At 47.0% G+C, this 16,570-nt stretch overlaps 1 protein-coding gene across 2 annotated transcripts in view; it reads left to right on the top strand.

Moving 5' to 3' along the window:
* AK8 (adenylate kinase 8) overlaps positions 1 to 16,570 on the top strand; it is an 813,765-nt gene that overhangs the window by 63,939 nt on the left and 733,256 nt on the right. For both annotated transcript variants that reach the window (XM_078646171.1, XM_078646172.1), the window contains exon 2: positions 11,828 to 11,912. In XM_078646171.1, coding sequence (XP_078502297.1) covers positions 11,828 to 11,912 — 85 coding nt within the window. The remainder of the gene's footprint in view (positions 1 to 11,827; positions 11,913 to 16,570) is intronic.

Genomic DNA, 16,570 nt, shown 5'->3' on the forward strand with positions numbered 1-16,570 from the left:
CTCAGGGAAAGTGGCGGTGTCGAAGGAGGTGTTAATAATGTCCCGCAGGTGGGGTGCGATGACAGCGTCGGCCTTGTTGAAGACGTGGTGAGGGCAGGGGTCGGTCGGAGATCCGGAGTGGACGGAGTTCATTGTGCGGACGGTGTCTTCGGTGCTGATCGGAGTCCAGGCGCGGAGAGTGGTGGTGGGTGGTGTTGCTGCGGTTGTGGCGTGCGTCGGTTGGATGCTGAAGCTGTTGTGTATGTCCGCGATCTTGTTCTGGAAGTAGGAGGCGAGGGAGTTGCAGAGGTCTTGCGATGGGGTGATGTCGTTGTTTCCGGCGTTGGGGTTGGAGAGCTCTTTCACGATGTTGAAGAGTTCCTTGCAGTTGTGTGCGTTGTTGTCCAGCCGGTCCTTGTATGCCGTTTTCTTGGTGGCGCGGATCAGTTGGTGGTGCTTCCGGGTGGCCAGCTTGAGGGTGGTCATGTTGCCCAGTGTTGGTTCCCTTCTCCAGACTTTCTCGAGGGCTCTGCAGTTCTTCTTGGAGCTCTTGAGTTCGTCGGTGAACCATGGGGCTTTTTTGCTGCCGGGTCTGCTGGGCGGGGTCCTCAGAGGGGCGAGTTCGTCCGCGCAGTTGCTGATCCACTTCGTGAGGTTGTCGGCGGCCTGGCTGGGGTTCGCTGAGCTGGCAGGAGGGTGCTGGCTCAGGGAAGCGGTGAGCTGGTCGGCTGTGATCTTGTTCCAGCTTCTTCGGGCAACCTGTTGCTGGTGGTGGTGGATCGTCGTTCTTTTGAAGGTGAAGTGGACACAGCTGTGGTCCGTCCAGTGGAGTCCTGTGGCGTGGCTGAAGGCGATGTCTTTGCTGGAAGAGAAGACGGCGTCGAGTGTGTGTCCGGCGAGGTGGGTGGGGGTGGACACCAGCTGCTTGAGTCCGAGGTTGGCGAGGTTGTCGAGCAGGGTGATGGTGTTTCGGTCGCTGTTGTTCTCCAGGTGGAAGTTGAGGTCCCCCAGGAGGATGTAGTCAGCGGAGGGGAGGGCGAGCGGGCTGATGAAGTCGGCGATGTCCTCGCTGAATTGTGTGCGTGGTCCCGGGGGTCGGTAGATCAGGGTGCCTCTGAGGGTGGTCTTCGGGTCGGTGTGGATCTGGAAGTGCATGTCGTGCATTCCCTCCACCTCAAAGGATTCACGACATACAGGAGATGATTCCTTTATTCTACAATGGAGCGGTTGTTCCAGTCCTGAAGGTCCTTCGTCTACTCGGTCTGATGGCTTCTTGCATTCTGTTGGTCGACCATGCACGCTGGCACATGAGGGCACTCCAGTGGTGCCTCCGCAGGCAGTGGTTTCAACACAACGGAGATCTCGGGGAGTCAGTGAGGATCTCCAGAGAAACTGCAGCGGATCTGTCATGGTGGAGTGTGGAAGGCAATCTGTCTCAGGGAAAGCCTTTCCATCTTCCTCCGTCGGTTGCCACAGTGATAACGGATGCATCCACTCTCGGGTGGGGTGCTCATCTGGGGGATCTGGAGATCAAGGGTCTTTGATCTCCGGAGGAAAGGTTGCTTCACATCAACCTTCTGAAATTGCGGGCGATACGTTTGGCGCTCAAGGCCTTCCTCCCTTCCCTTCGCGGTCGGTCGGTTCAAGTCCTGACGGACAACACGACCGCGATGTGGTACATCAACAAGCAGGGAGGAGTGGGGTCACAGTGTCTCTGCAGAGAGGCGCTGCGTCTCTGGTCCTGGGTTCAGGACCATCAGATTTGTCTGATGGCAAATCATCTGGCCGGGGTTCTGAACGTTCGTGCGGACAGTCTCAGTCGGCAGTTCTCTGCCGACCACGAGTGGAGGCTTCACCCGGAGGTGGTTCACGACATCTTTCAGATGTGGGGGGCTCCTCGGGTGGACCTGTTTGCCGCTCGCGAGAATGCTCACTGCCCGTCATTCTGCAGTCTCCAGTATCCGTTGCAAGGAGCCTTGGGGGACGCGTTTCAGTTGAGTTGGAGAGGTCAACTCCTTTACGCGTTTCCTCCCATACCCTTGATTCCTCGGGTTTTGAGGAAGATTCGCCAAGACCGGGCCCAAGTCATATTGATCGCACCGGATTGGCCAAGAAGGGTGTGGTACACAGACCTTCTCCACCTCTCCTCTCACCCGCCGCTCCGTCTCCCTCACAGGGCAGACCTCCTCTCTCAGATGGAGGGGCAGGTTCTACACCCCCACCTCCAGACATTACACCTTCATGCCTGGAGATTGAACGGGGCAACTTGAGTTCTTTTTCTCTCCCTCACGATGTGGTGGATGTCATTCTTTCTGCCAGGCGTGACACCACTAAGTCCATTTATTCCTATAGGTGGTCTAAATTTGTTTCTTGGTGCAGGGAGAAGGATGTTGACCCTTTTAAAGCTCATTTATCTGACATTTTACAATTTGCTCTTTCTCTGGCGCGGCAAGGTTTTGCTGTGGCCACGGTCAAGGGGTATCTTTCGGCCTTATCGGCATTTCTCTGTTTGCCGGATCAGCCCTCTCTTTTTAAATCTCCGGTGGTTTTAAGGTTCTTGAGGGGTCTAACAAATATGTTCCCTCCTACTCCTTTTGTTGTTCCTCATTGGGATTTGAATCTTGTGCTGACCTTTTTAATGGGTTCTCCCTTCGAACCCTTGCACAAGTGTCCATTGAGGCTTCTTTCTTTTAAAACGATCTTCCTCGTTGCAATCACCTCGGCAAGGAGGGTAAGTGAGCTTCAGGCTCTTAGTTCCAAGCCCCCATTCCTGACCATTCATGCTGAAAGGATGGTTCTCAGGACCAGGGCTGCTTTTCTGCCTAAGGTGGTTACTCCCTTCCATCTTGGACAGTCCATTACCCTTCCTACCTTCTATCCTCCCCCTCACCCTTCTAAGGAGGAAGAGAGACTGCACCGTCTGGACCCTAAGAGGGCGGTGTCTTTCTATCTGGACAGGACTAAAGACTTCCGGGTGGACAACCAGCTGTTTGTTGGTTTTGCTGGCTGTCGGAAGGGCAGAGCGGTGCACAAGCGCACACTTTCCAGGTGGATAATCCTGTGCATCAAGATCGGCTACTCCCTTGCGGGTAAGGACCCTCCTGAGGGTATTAGAGCACATTCAACTAGAGCAAAGTCTGCAACATCTGCTTTGTCTAGAGGTGTACCTGTTGAGGACATTTGCAGAGCCGCGACTTGGGCCTCCCTCCACACTTTCGCGAAGCACTACTGCTTGGATACCGAGGTGAGGAGGGACGGCCACTTCGCGCGTTCTGTCCTCCAAGATTTCCTGGTGTAGCGGAGTGGACACCCTCCTCCGGGAGTGGGGACTGCTGTGGGACTCTATTCACAAGGTGAGGAATCCACACGGCAGATGTATCTATCAGAAGAACAAGTTACTTACCTTCGGTAACGCTTTTTCTGGTAGATACAATATCTGCCTGTGGATTCCTCACATGCCCACCCGCCTCCCCGTTGTCCACTCTGCTATACCTGGTTTTATTGTTTGTATATATTTTGGGTTTTGATACCTTTGCTATGCACTGTGTGCTATTATGGTTTGTATGTACTGTGTACTTTGTATATATGCATATTTGCTGTCGTTGGTCCGTCCGTGTGCCTCGAAGGCACGGAAAAAAGGGCGGAACTGACGTCATCACGCCGACGTGGGTCTAATAAGGAGTCGGTGACGTCAGACGGAGTCGCGCGCGATGCCGTGCTCCTATGACGTCGTCCACGCCGGCGTGCTACGAAGAAAAAATTCCGAACGTTGCTGACGCAAGGGGGATATTCACAAGGCGAGGAATCCACAGGCAGATATTGTATCTACCAGAAAAAGCGTTACCGAAGGTAAGTAACTTGTTCAATAGGACCATGCTCCTCTTTTCCATGCTGTTTAGGTGCGTAGTGAAGTAAAGACGCTTGTCCAGTAGTATCCCGAGATACTTATAACTTTCAACCGCTTCCAGTTTGACATTGTCTATAGTGAAGGTTGGTTGCACTTTATGGCGTCGGGTTATGACCATAATCTTGGTTTTTATTCTGTTTGGTGTAGCAGGTCAATTCCTGTAATAGACGCTGCAGGCCTATTCTTGTCTGGCTTAGTAGGACCACATCGTCGGCATAGGATAGGTGTGTTATACAGAGATTACCTAGCCGCGGTGGATGAGCATTGATTTGATCAAGGCTTGCTGTTAAATCCGCCATGAATAAATTGAAAAGATGAGGGGCCAGGACACAGCCTTGCTTTAAGCCATCAAAGGTATTGATCTTCCGGGTTAGCCTCTGTCCGTTCTCGATTTTTACCTGCATCCAGGTGTTACTATACAGGTCAATGATCGGCGTTAGGATTGAGTCTGGCAGGCCCTGCTGCTTCAATTTGGCCCATAGTAATTTCCTGTTGACACGGTCGAAGGCCGCCTTAAAGTCAACGAAGCAGGTATAAAGTTCCTGGTGGTTTTGTAGGCTTTTTTCACCGATTAAGCATAATGCCATTGCGTTTGCCATGGTGCCTGTTCCGCGACTAAACCCCGTCTGGTTTAACGGGATTTTGCTGTGCATGTCTGACCATTGAGCTAGATCAGCTAGCACCAGAGATGCGTAGTATTTGGCTTCCGCATCGATCAGGGCTATTAAGCGGTAGTTAGTTGGATTTTTGCGGTCTCCGCCTTTGTAGATGGGGTTGATAATGGCACCCCTCCAGCTTTCCGGGACCCGACCTGAGTTGCTAATTGACCGAAACAGAATGTTGAATTTGCGTGCCCAGAACTTGGGGTCGTCTTTGTAGATTGCCTGCGTAATGCCATTCGGCCCCGGCGCACTCTCTTGTTTGCCTTTCTTGATTATTTTTAGTATTCGGCAATCGTCGTCTGTCCATATTGATTGATCCATGTCTTCCTGGCCGATGATTGAGCCATTAGTGCTGGTAATAGTCGTTCTTTCCTGGTTCATAGCTCTTGGCATTTCGGATTCAATTGTTGACGTTGTAATCTGGTTCGCCGTTAGGTTTATTGAGAATGTATCGACTATGTGTTTGGCCCAATCGCTTTCGGTGATGCGTGTCATATTTACAGGTTGAGCTGCTCTGTTAATGGTGTTGACTTGTATCCAGAACAACCTGGAGTCTGATTTTTTTATGTTGTGCAGCAGCTTGACCCAGAAGTCGTTAGCTTTGTTCCTTTTTTCCATCCAAACCAGCTTCTTGTATTGCCTCCTTGTCGATCGGACTTCTTGCCAGATACTTGGGTTTCTCCTTAGTCCTTGTGCCCGTCTTGTGAGCTTCTGAAGTTGTTTCCTCATAGACAGTGCTGTTTTTGTGAGTTCTATACCAGTCTTCCGATAGGTCTTCTTTTTTGCGTTACTATTGGACCTTGGTAGCCTTTCCAGGAAGTCAGACCAGGTTTCTGAGCACCAGTCTTTTTCTGCAGTTGTTTGTTTGAACAGTTTCTTAGCGTCTAACGCTATTTGTGGTAGGGTGTTACTTGACCACCTTAACCGCTTCAGGTTGATTGTTGAGGTTATGCCTGGGATAGTTGGTGCCTTTACGTGCCTGGAGGGACTCAGTTTCATCTCGATGTGTTGCATTGAGTGATCGCTGTCTAGTGAGCAGAGTATTTGGAATTTTTTAATTAGACTTAGCAGGGGTAGTGTAACTAATGTATAATCTAAGGTGGAGCTTGCATTGTGGCCTATATAGGTAACGGCAGGGGGTTTGTCATGGAAGGTTCTTCCGTTTATTACCCGTAGGCCAAGGCGTTCAAAGTCCCACATCAGTTGCCTACCCACTTTGTCTGTCTTCTTAACAGGTATAATCTCCTGGGGTTCAACATCCCACAGTTCGTTTGCTACAGAGATGTTGACCTCATCTTCCGGTGGATGTAGAAGGTTGATGTTAAAATCGCCCGTGACAATAATCTCCCAACTTGGATGTTCAATGCGGGTGTTGGTTACTACATTGACTACACGGTCGAAGAGGTCCTTTTTAGCCGTTTTTTTTCGGGTGGGCGTATAAATTGATCAAGATGATTGTTCTGGCATTGCTTTTTGTTGTGCTCTCCAGTTTAATAATTTGTATATCTGGTGCTGATGTGACCATTTGTGAGGCTCTGATCTTCAGTGCTGTGGATATATATATTGAAAGACCCCCCCTTGCGTGTCCGTAGCACTGGAGACGTGTCGCGCTTTCATGGAAGCATACTCTTCCCGGTACATCAATTGGCTCTGTTGTCCACGTTTCTTGCAGTGCTATGATGTCATATTGGTCCCAGGTTGCTGTTTTTCTACTATGGTTTAAGATGTTTTTCGCTCCTGCGATGTTCCAGGAGAGCAGCTTTATTAGTGTTCCTTTGCTCTCTCCCGCTTCCCAGTGGGTTCAATTGTCACTAGTGCCCAATGTCTGTCTCCAGTGATTATTAGTCGGGGTTTCAGCTCCCCTGGCGCCTTGCAGTACTGAGTGAGTAATTCGGGTTTTGCAGTCATCTCTTTTCCCACTTCTTCTTAGTAGGGGTGACAGATAACCCTTTTTTATTTCTTCTTTCAGCGTGATTCCCCACTCTTCAAATTTGCGTGTTTCTGTGAGTATGTTTTTTACTATTTCTATATTCCTCCAGGTGGCGAGCGTGCCTTCCTTGGCCACATTGTCCCCTAATGGGATGAATTCGATTGATAGTAAATCGGCAGATGTTAGGTGGCTTAAGCTTGGGATGGAGGATGTAAGGTGGAGAATGTTCCCTCGATTTAATAGATTTTTTGTGCCTTGAGGCTCGTAGTTAGGGATAAAAAGTATCTTTCCTGCTGTAGCTGTTTGCTTCTCCAATGGTCGGTCATTGCTAGTCTGAGCTTTTCCCTCTGAGGAGGATTTTATAGGCATGTGATCATCATGATCCTTTGCGTTGAGATGGAGATATTGGGCTATTTGATTGTACCCATTGCTTTGGGTTTGCGTGAGTGGCATGTTTACTATGGCCTTTGCTTCTCGGCCTGTTCGTTTTGGGCTGACCTGTTCTAAGTAGCGCCCACTTACTTTGGTGTCAGTTCCGAGGCATGGTCCTGTCCATTCTACCTTTGTGGGTTCTGTAATTTTTTGTGTGTCGTTGTTGCCTGTGAATATCGTAAGTTGTATTTGATCGTGCGTGTTTGTCTGCCTTTGTTCTTACTTGTCTATTAGTCATCTGGTCGCTATTCCCTAGTGTTGGATTTTCACTTGGTATTGTGATGCTTTTCCCTACCGTTGAGTTATTACTCGTACGGTGATGCGAATGGAGGGAGGTTTTTGGTTTTTGTCCATGGCTTTAGCTACTACCCAATGGGGCCTTTGACTGCTTGGTTCGTTTTTATTGTGTTGATCGATCTCATTTATAGAATGCTTTTTATCTTCATTGGTAGTGCGACCTTTTTGACGAGTGGTTGAGTCAGTTTTTTGTTGGTCAACTGGCCGACTATCTAAGATTTTATTTAGTTGTGTGTTGTTGCTGATCCCTTGATTCCGGCTCGGATCAGTGTCACTTGCAGCGGGTGTTGGGCTTGAAAGATCAGTATGACTGGAGTTAAAAGAGGCTATCTCCTCTTTGTTCGTTAGTTTTTTTGTTGTCCTCGATTGGGTCGTGTCATTCGGGCTTATGCTTAGTGGTATTTGTCCTTCTTCTTGATTTTTCCCGTTTTTTTGCTCTTTGTGTGTCCCGACTGATGAGTGATTAGTCCCCTCTTTGACGGTAAGTTCCTGTTTAGTTTTAATTTTTACCTGATTGAAGATAGGAAAAGTGACCGGCATCTGGGTGTTTGCAAGCGGGTGGTTTGATATCTGATTTCTGTTTTTTCTTGCTCGCTTTTTTTGCCGCTTGGTTAGACCTTTGTGGTCGTTTTGGTTAATTTCCCCATCCTGGTTTGAGTGCTCTGTTTCCAGTGGTTTGCGGCCATTATTTTGTGAGATAAGGTGACTTTCACCTGTTGTTTTGGTTTCCTCTATTATACCATCAGGTGTCATTGTCCGGTTGTTTGATTGGTTCTTTTCTGCTGATGTTTGCCGTGATGACTCATCCACTTTAGATTTAATCGGACATACCTTTTGTGAACTCTTACAATTTTCAAAATAAATAAGGTCGCATCTGATTGGTGTGCAGTTATTGCACTGATTGGCGATCTTGCATTCTAGTAATATGTCTTTAAGTATTGAAGGCAGATCCTTTAATTTTTCCAAGATTGGGTGGCAGGTGCATGACTGGGATGCTGCCCACGGTTGGATCTGATCCTTAATAATGTTGGAGATACTGGTCATGGTATCTAGCTTTTTGTTTATGTTGGATATGTGTTCCGCCATTGTGCTCATAAGGTGTATCTGGATGTCGAGTTTGTATGACTGCATGTTGAGGGTTTTAATAGAGGTTTCCAATATGCACCCCAGTGCACTGTGTAATGTGATTATTGATTCCAAGTTTTCGTTTATCTTGTGCCCTGTTTCGTGCCGGTGCAGGTCCCCTGTGTTGTAGTTGGAGGAAAATCCCTGTGAGGCTTGTTTTTTAGATGTTGTGTCGTTCTGCCGTACTTTGATCTTTTGCCGTGTTACGGGGCGCGATTCTGGGCTTTTTGTTATTGCTACATCAGCAATAGCTGAACCACTTGCAATTTCTATTATTGAGGGTTCCATTTGAGCACCTGCGTCATTCATGTTTGGAGAGTCTATTGGTGCATTAATGTCCTCCTCCTGATTCACTCCACTGGATATCTCAACTGTGTTGTTACTTAATGGCTCTTTATTTGGAGAGATTTTTGTGCACCAATCGATTGGTGGTACTCCCTGGTCCTTCTTTACAGTGACCTTTGTTTTGTTGGGGATTTTTAATCCCTGTACGTTGATATTGTTTCCTTCCTGGGCCTCCATTTCAGTGATGATTGATTTACTGAAGATTTTTGATCTCTCCAAGTTGCTTTCAGTTGCATGGATGTCCTGGCAGGCTTTTTTTGTCATGGTTCTTCCTTTGAGGGTAGGCACTTGAGGCGCCCAACAGGGATTTAATTCCTTTATCCTCTCTGTGGATTTATTCATTACCGGGATCATGCGTGAATCTGATCTTGGGGTTGAGTGGCTGTATGGGGGCACCTTGTATGCTAGTTCATACCCAGTAGTGTTATGACAGTCCTCGTTTTTGGATTGAACCACGTAGCTTCCCGTTATTGTTTGGTCTTGATTTGTAGCCCTGGTTGATACTGATTCGGTTGTAGCAATTGATTCACTTTTGCTCTCTATTTTACTGGGGGAGGATATTATTGTATGCCCTTTTGTGTGGTAGTCCATAGACTTGATAGCTCCTATATGTGTTGTTGAAGGTTTCTCATGACCTTGCCTTTGGAGTGGGTCGTACCTTTCATTTTCCTTGTGCACTTGAGCTTGAAAATGAAACACGTTTTTCTTCAGGGTGGCATCCATATAATTGGGTATTTCCTCTCTTCCATTGGGCCTGTCTTCATTGGTGTGTAAGGCGCTTGGAGGAGACCTTGTGTCTGTTGGTCTCAGATCTGCTTTTTTTGGTGACAGTGGTTTTTGTAATCCGTTTGGTGTAGTCGGCATTGCATAAATGGCAGTCATTGGGTCTTTCAGGAAAGTAAATTTTCCGGTAGGATTTATGTTGGTGAAAATTGGGTATACTGGGGATATTAATGATGCGGGTGCACTCCCCTCAGTTGGTGCAATGGGGGATTTGGTCTTGGCCTTAGCTTTTTTCCTTGTATTTAGGGGGGGGTTTGTTCTTGTTCTCCCAGACCTCATTCCCCTATTTATTTATTATTTTTTTTTTCCTTTTTCTTCCTTTTTTTTCACTTCCCAACTCCGCTCTGCTTCCACTCCACCTCCCAAGCCTGTCTGCCCCCTCTAAGTTGGAGTAGCTGCCGTCAGGGAGCTAGCGTTACATTGCGTTGCGTGTATGCGGGGAGTCTGCGGGGTGACTGCTCTCTCAGGTGTGTAAGTTTGTCGCTCTCCTAATCCCTTTCTCAAGCACTCCCCAGATCCCACAAGGGTCCCACGAGGGTCTGACCCTCCAACTTTCATCTCCACCGTTCGGAACTGGTTTCGCTTCCATCCCACTCCTGAACTTGGTGCCGCTCCACCAGGGCATGGTAGTCTCCCAACTCACTTCCCATGCCATGGCTTCATCCTCTGTTTTCATCTGCAATGCAGTCCTCATCTTTAGCATCCTCTCCCATCAGGACAAGATACCTCCTCAGTGCCACTTTCCACCATGACATGACATGGTTATCAGGCAGTGCTTGACACCAGCAAGGTAGACAACCCCGGCCCAGCTCCAGATTCAAACTAAACATATATATGGTAATGTAAGGACTAGGAGATTATAGACCCTCTGCCGAGAAAGGCCTCTACCTCGAATTTCGAGGACTAAGCAATCACCACAGTTGACAAAATCATATTTCATTTTTACGGTCAAAATATTTTATTAAGCGGTTATAATGAAAAGTATGGCACATTAATTGAGAGTAACAGACAAAAACATTGCATATTGAAATGCAAGCTTAAAAAAGAGGAGGAGAATCCGTCAAGTGATACACATGAAATAACAACGAGTTAAAACACGATCCCGATCCATTGCTAATATATAGGTGATCACCAAGCGACAGTATTAAAATCTGTATTAACTGAGATAAAACAAGGTAAATAAACCTTTTTGTAAAATTAAACCATTCCAACTAGACATAAGGGAAACCAGGTGTGGATTTTCATTTGAAAGAAATTTGCTCAATCCCTAAAACCACCAGAATATCAAATAATTTACTTTCATCTTTGTTCAAACAACATTTAAAGGTTTAGGTTTATAAATGAGGTGGGAGTGCACTAGATTGTATGAATTAGAAAGGATATTACAAATGTTACGGACAAATCTGAATGTTCCAGAATAGCTGCTTTAAGTGCCAAGTAGTGTGAATATTCTTCGGGTGGAAACTGAAAGAACTCCATAAATTGTGCCAGGGTAATTGACAAATTATTACAAATTAAATTACAGAGATTAGTAATACCTCTTGGATGACGATCTTTCCAGGACACATTTTCACTGCCATTTTCAATCATGTGATTATTCCAGTAGGAAACCAATCCAAAATGGTATTTCAAATACATTTATTCCAGTGGCGGCTCCTCTGCTATGGCGGAAGACCCTTGCCCCACTGCTTTTAAGCAGTGCAAAGTAAATTAAACATAAAATGATAATAACTTGGACTTATTATCATTTTTTGTTTCTGTGCTGCTTTGCGGACGGGTGGGCGGGGCTGCTCTGCTCTCGGAGCAGGGCAGGGGAGGAGTGGTTTGCCCACTCCTAAATGCGCAATGACTGTTTGATCAGCCCTCTCGGGCCACCTAAAACAGACAGTCATGCACACTTTCCCTGTTCTCCATGCAGGCTGTAATGCGGGAACAAGCCCAGGCCCCCATTCCCTGACTGAGTGTCGAACCAGGACGCTCAGACCAATTACAACGCTGCATTGCAGCGTTGTGATTGGCCAAGGGGGGCCTAGCTGTGCTTCCTGTTGCTTGAGTCAAGACGAGAAGAGCAGGAGCAGAGGCGCGGGAAGCTGCAGCAAGGTTAAATGTTTTTTTTTATATATTGCACTCAACACCTATCCCCTACCCCACTTTCCGCCCCACACCCACGAGCCATGCAGGCCGCCACTGATTTATTCTGAATGGGTTGTAACTGCTGAAGCACAGGGTCTGGAACAGTTGCAGAAATTCTTTTACTTAGTTTGAATCTTGGAGATTCCAAGTCAGAGACCGCACTTCAGTGCATATGATCTGTGTTATGTCGTTTCGCCTGTGACCTGCAACTCATCAACACCTGTTTATTTCCAGACGATGCTGGAGAAGCTGCTGAAGGACAGGCCGGAGGACACTATCCAATATCTCATTGATCACTTAAAAAGGGACAGCGACGAAGGTAGGAGGATGCTGCACCTTTGGCTTTTCTGTGTTCTAATCCTAGTTGTCCCAAATGTTTATCCAAAAATGATCACCTCAAGTCTCACTTTGCCCCTTCTTCGACTTCAACATAAACCGAGGTGATCCTCAATTCACCAAGTAACTCGCATAACGGATATAGGGCTGATTTAGAGTTTGGTGGACTGGTTACTCCGTCACAACAGTGTCCGATATCCTGTCCATCGAAATATAAATCCCATTATATCCTATGGGATTTTTATTTCGGGGGTCAGGATATCGAACACTGTTGTGGCGGAGTAACCTGTCTGCCAAGACCTAAATCAGGCCATAGTTGTGTGATTGTAACATCAATTTTCACTCCTCCCTCTGCCTGTTCTCATTTTAGAGCCCTATAGGTGGTCAATGCAGGACCCCTGGAGGAAGACTGTTGGATTGATGTTCTTAAGGTCTACGGTGGCCCCCATGGGCTTTCTAGGTGTGCTCTGAATAGAAGGATTGCATTGGAGAAGAGGCAGGAATAAGTGACAAATCCCTTGAGGGGATATCTAGCGTTTGGGAAGAGATCAACAAATAATAGAGTCTTTCTTGTGTGGGGGAGACTTTGAGTTCTGGGTGAGACCGTAGTCTTCCAGAAAGTCTTTCAGTTGACTGCTGCACTCTCTCTTGTCATTCTGCCAGTCTGATGACGTCATGGATCAATAGGTTGTTATGGGAATGTTGGTGAATACAATTTTTTTAAGTACTATCAGGCGGTGATCTGAGTCTCCAGCTGAAAGGTTCATGTTTTATTGGTGATCAGGCTGCAGCACAGAAAAGCAAACACAAGCAGATGTCAATTACAAAGTTATTTGAGAACTGTTTAACCTACTGATTATTGAAACACACAGGCACAACTTCTCTGTTAAAACAAAAGAACACACAGGAACTTTACACAAATGCTAATTGAAGCACCAGCTCTTCTTCCTTTCTGCGTCTCTAAACTTGAAGAAACGCTTCTCTAAGAAAGGTGAACCGCGGGCCTGGCACTAACACGACTAAGATGTAAAGGAGCTGCACCACAAAAACTGAGCTGTGCGTTCAGCCGGTACCAGGGGAATGACAGCCCCAAAGCCCCACCACGGCCAAACAAAGACCGCGCCTCATTTGTGAAAGAATTTGTGAGGGGCCCAAAGTTGTGTTCCGCAACCCGCAGTGGGCCCTATGGAAAGGTCAGGGTATGGATATCAAGTCTGCGTAGTCATAATTCCACCTCCTGAATCTTGAATCTAGCAGTCACTCCCTGCCCCTTTACTTCACTCTGGTAGGCTTAATCTTTTTCCCCCTGCTTGTTCCCTTTGTCCCTGTTTTTCCGTCTTTTTCTTCCCCATCCTTTCCCAGTTTGTCTTTTTAGGTCGAGTAATTTTAATTGCTCTCAACCTATTAAATCTGAACCAAAGTCTCTTGAACCAGCTGGATTTCCTACAATGCATGTTAACTTTTCAACCGTGACGCTTCTCCAGCGCGCGCTTGGCCCATTCCCTCCCACTCACTCGCATCCCGCCCCCCCACCAGGCTTCGACTCTGTGATGGACTCTATATAAATGACAGCGCTCACCCCCTTACTCAAAGTTTCTTTATTTACATTCGCTCTGTCTCGCTTCTCCAGCGCGCGCTTGGCCCGTTCCCTCCCACTCGCTCGCATCCCGCCCCCCACCAGGCTTCGACTCTGTGATGGACGCTATATAAATGAGAGCGCTGACCCCCTTACTCAAAGTTTCTTTATTTACATTCGCTCTGTCTCTTCTTAACTCTCATTGCGCACTCACTACCTACTTCTCATTCGCAGTGGCTCTTTTTCCCTCTGCCATTTCTCACTTAAACTCTTTCCTCTCACCACATCAAAGGCTACTGCTGCTCCCCCTCCCCCGCCCCCCAGCAACGCCGAAAGCTTGTTTTGGTACTTCCCCATAGTCACTCCTCGTTTCTTGCTGTGTCCATCCTGAATGCCAAGCCTGTATGGAGTTTGCCTGTAGTAGCGCTGCGCTACGTTACCCTATTTTAAGCCAGCAGTGTCCCTACTTCAATGTTAAACGTTTGGACTGGTGAAAGGCTTATTTTAAAATCGTTTACATTTATTTATGTGAGGACGGTGTGGGAATGTACACTGCCAATGGTAAAGTCTAGATTCACCATGTTTGCCTTGGAAAACACAACAAATAAGAGACCTGTGTGTAAATATTTGTGGCGACCTCCAGGGCAGGTTTAAACCGGAAACCGTAGCTCTGCCAGCCTCTGGTAATCTGACTTCAAACATATTTTAAACCACCTCAGAATGCAAATGTGTTTGGATACACTATATATATATATATATTTAGTTTTATAGCATTTTTAAACTCTATCGGCCGCCGAGAGCCACTCGGGCTGTACTGGAGTCTCAGAGACGTCATCAACAGTTGCCCTCTTACTCCAGGTGTATGATTTGTGGATGTATTGTATACAGACAACAATCTTTTTTCAGAAGGATTTAAAAATATTCTAGCTGGGACACTAAATTTAACCTAGACTTCTAGGTGATGCGTTTGTGAACGTTTTTTCAACGTGCCAGCACTACATCTTTGGCCTGACCTTTGTTTCCGCTACTATTCGCTGCTGACATGATTCCAAACCTAACCATACTATGCTGTTAGCTCCCTATGCCTCTCACTCCAGCATGTATATTGGTAATGTATCCTCCTCTGACCAGACCCTCCAACTCCAACTCCACCCTCCAACTCCACCCTCCAAATGCACCCTCCAACTGCACCCTCCAACTGCACCCTCCAACTCCAACTCCACCCTCCAACTCCACCCTCCAACTCCAACTCCACCCTCCAACTCCACCCTCCACCCTCCAACTCCACCCTCCAACTCCAACTCCACCCTCCAACTCCACCCTCCAACTCCACCCTCCAACTCCACCCTCCAACTCCACCCTCCAACTCTACCCTCCAACTCTACCCTCCAACTCCACCCTCCAACTCCACCCTCCAACTCCACCCTCCAACTCCACACTCCAACTCCAACTCCACACTCCACACTCCACCATGTCACTCAGGGACACCACCACATCACTCGGGGACACCACCACATCACTCGGGGACACCACCACATCACTCGGGGACACCACCACATCACTCGGGGACACCACCACATCACTCGGGGACACCACCACATCACTCGGGGACACCACCACATCACTCGGGGGACACCACCACATCACTCGGGGGACACCACCACATCACTCGGGGACACCACCACATCACTCGGGAACACCACCACATCACTCGGGGACACCACCACATCTTTTTCAAAACAATAGAGGAAGTGAAGAGGTATTGACAGAATCACCCTCCAATCTGATATGCATAAACAAAAAGATTCTATCAATGTGTAGTGATTTAATTTTTATTTTTTCTATTTTAGTGGGTGGTGAAAATCTAATAAATAAACTCTCTCTTTGGGTGATAAAGATGAGAGCACAATGTGCTTTTTAAAATACCCCTCACACACTAAAAAAATCCAATAGTGTCATGCTTCATCATTGGGGTCTTCCCGTCCCTCTACGGGGCGGGGCGTGCTACGACCTGACCGACTACGCGGGAGCACTAGAATGGTGACAAAGGCTAACAGAATCCACAACAATGTCCGTTTTAGAGAATTATCACTGAGAAATTACAACCCTTCATGATGGGTTCACATTTCTACTAATTACAGAATCCACAATAATGTCCGGTTTAAAGAATTATCATTGAGAAATCATAAGCTTTCATGATGGGTTCACATTTCTATTAATTACGTTTCTTTTACAAATTATAAAAATATTTGGGCTGGCAACTTCTGTTAAGTTCATAGGCACGGAAGAAAGACTTCCGCATTAGCACACTCCCGTTCCATCCCAGGCGGCCATCTTGGGTCAGCGCGCTAGTCTTGCAAAAGTAGACTTCAAACGCGAGACCGGCGCCCAGTGTAGCTTATATGATCGCCGTGTCCCAGACGCGATCATTCTTCAGAGCGGCAACACGGGTAGAAGTAAGGCTAAATGATTATGCGGACAATGTGAGTTATAGACTTTGCCAAAAGTCTCAAAATATTTGGCTTTTGAGACAGTGGCTATAATGTTTGTTGGTTGTGCTTTTATGCGACGCTAAGGGCGTGGTTTCTCTTTTTCAGAGCGCCGCGGTGATTACCTACCGATTGTCAGCTCATGGGGCATACCACATGCGCCCCAGCAGTATGTATCACAAACTACTCAATAATTGGGGTGTGCCCTTTGGGGATTTTAATGATTGATCCTAAGACCACTACTTGCATTGGAAGAGTCGGGTTCCTCGTTTTTAACCCTGTGGGGTGCCGCTGTGTGCATCGAGTTATGAGAGTGTGTGTGTGTTAAGATAAAGCCAGCCCTAATTACAAGGGGCATCACAATGTTCGGGCACAAAAACGAACATTCAGGGGATGGCAGATTGAACCATCACTCTGTCCATAAAATTCAAAGTACATTCTTTGCTAAATGGGTAAATGAAAATGATAAGTGGGACTTGTGGCGCTATTAATAATGAGTGTCAAAAGACAAAATTACAGTTACGATTGTAAAAATCTGTGCTTTTCTCTCCCCTTTTTTCTCCTATTTTATTTTAC

Source organism: Lissotriton helveticus, chromosome 5_1 (genome assembly GCF_964261635.1).
Source record: "Lissotriton helveticus chromosome 5_1, aLisHel1.1, whole genome shotgun sequence".
Lineage (NCBI taxonomy): Eukaryota > Metazoa > Chordata > Amphibia > Caudata > Salamandridae > Lissotriton > Lissotriton helveticus.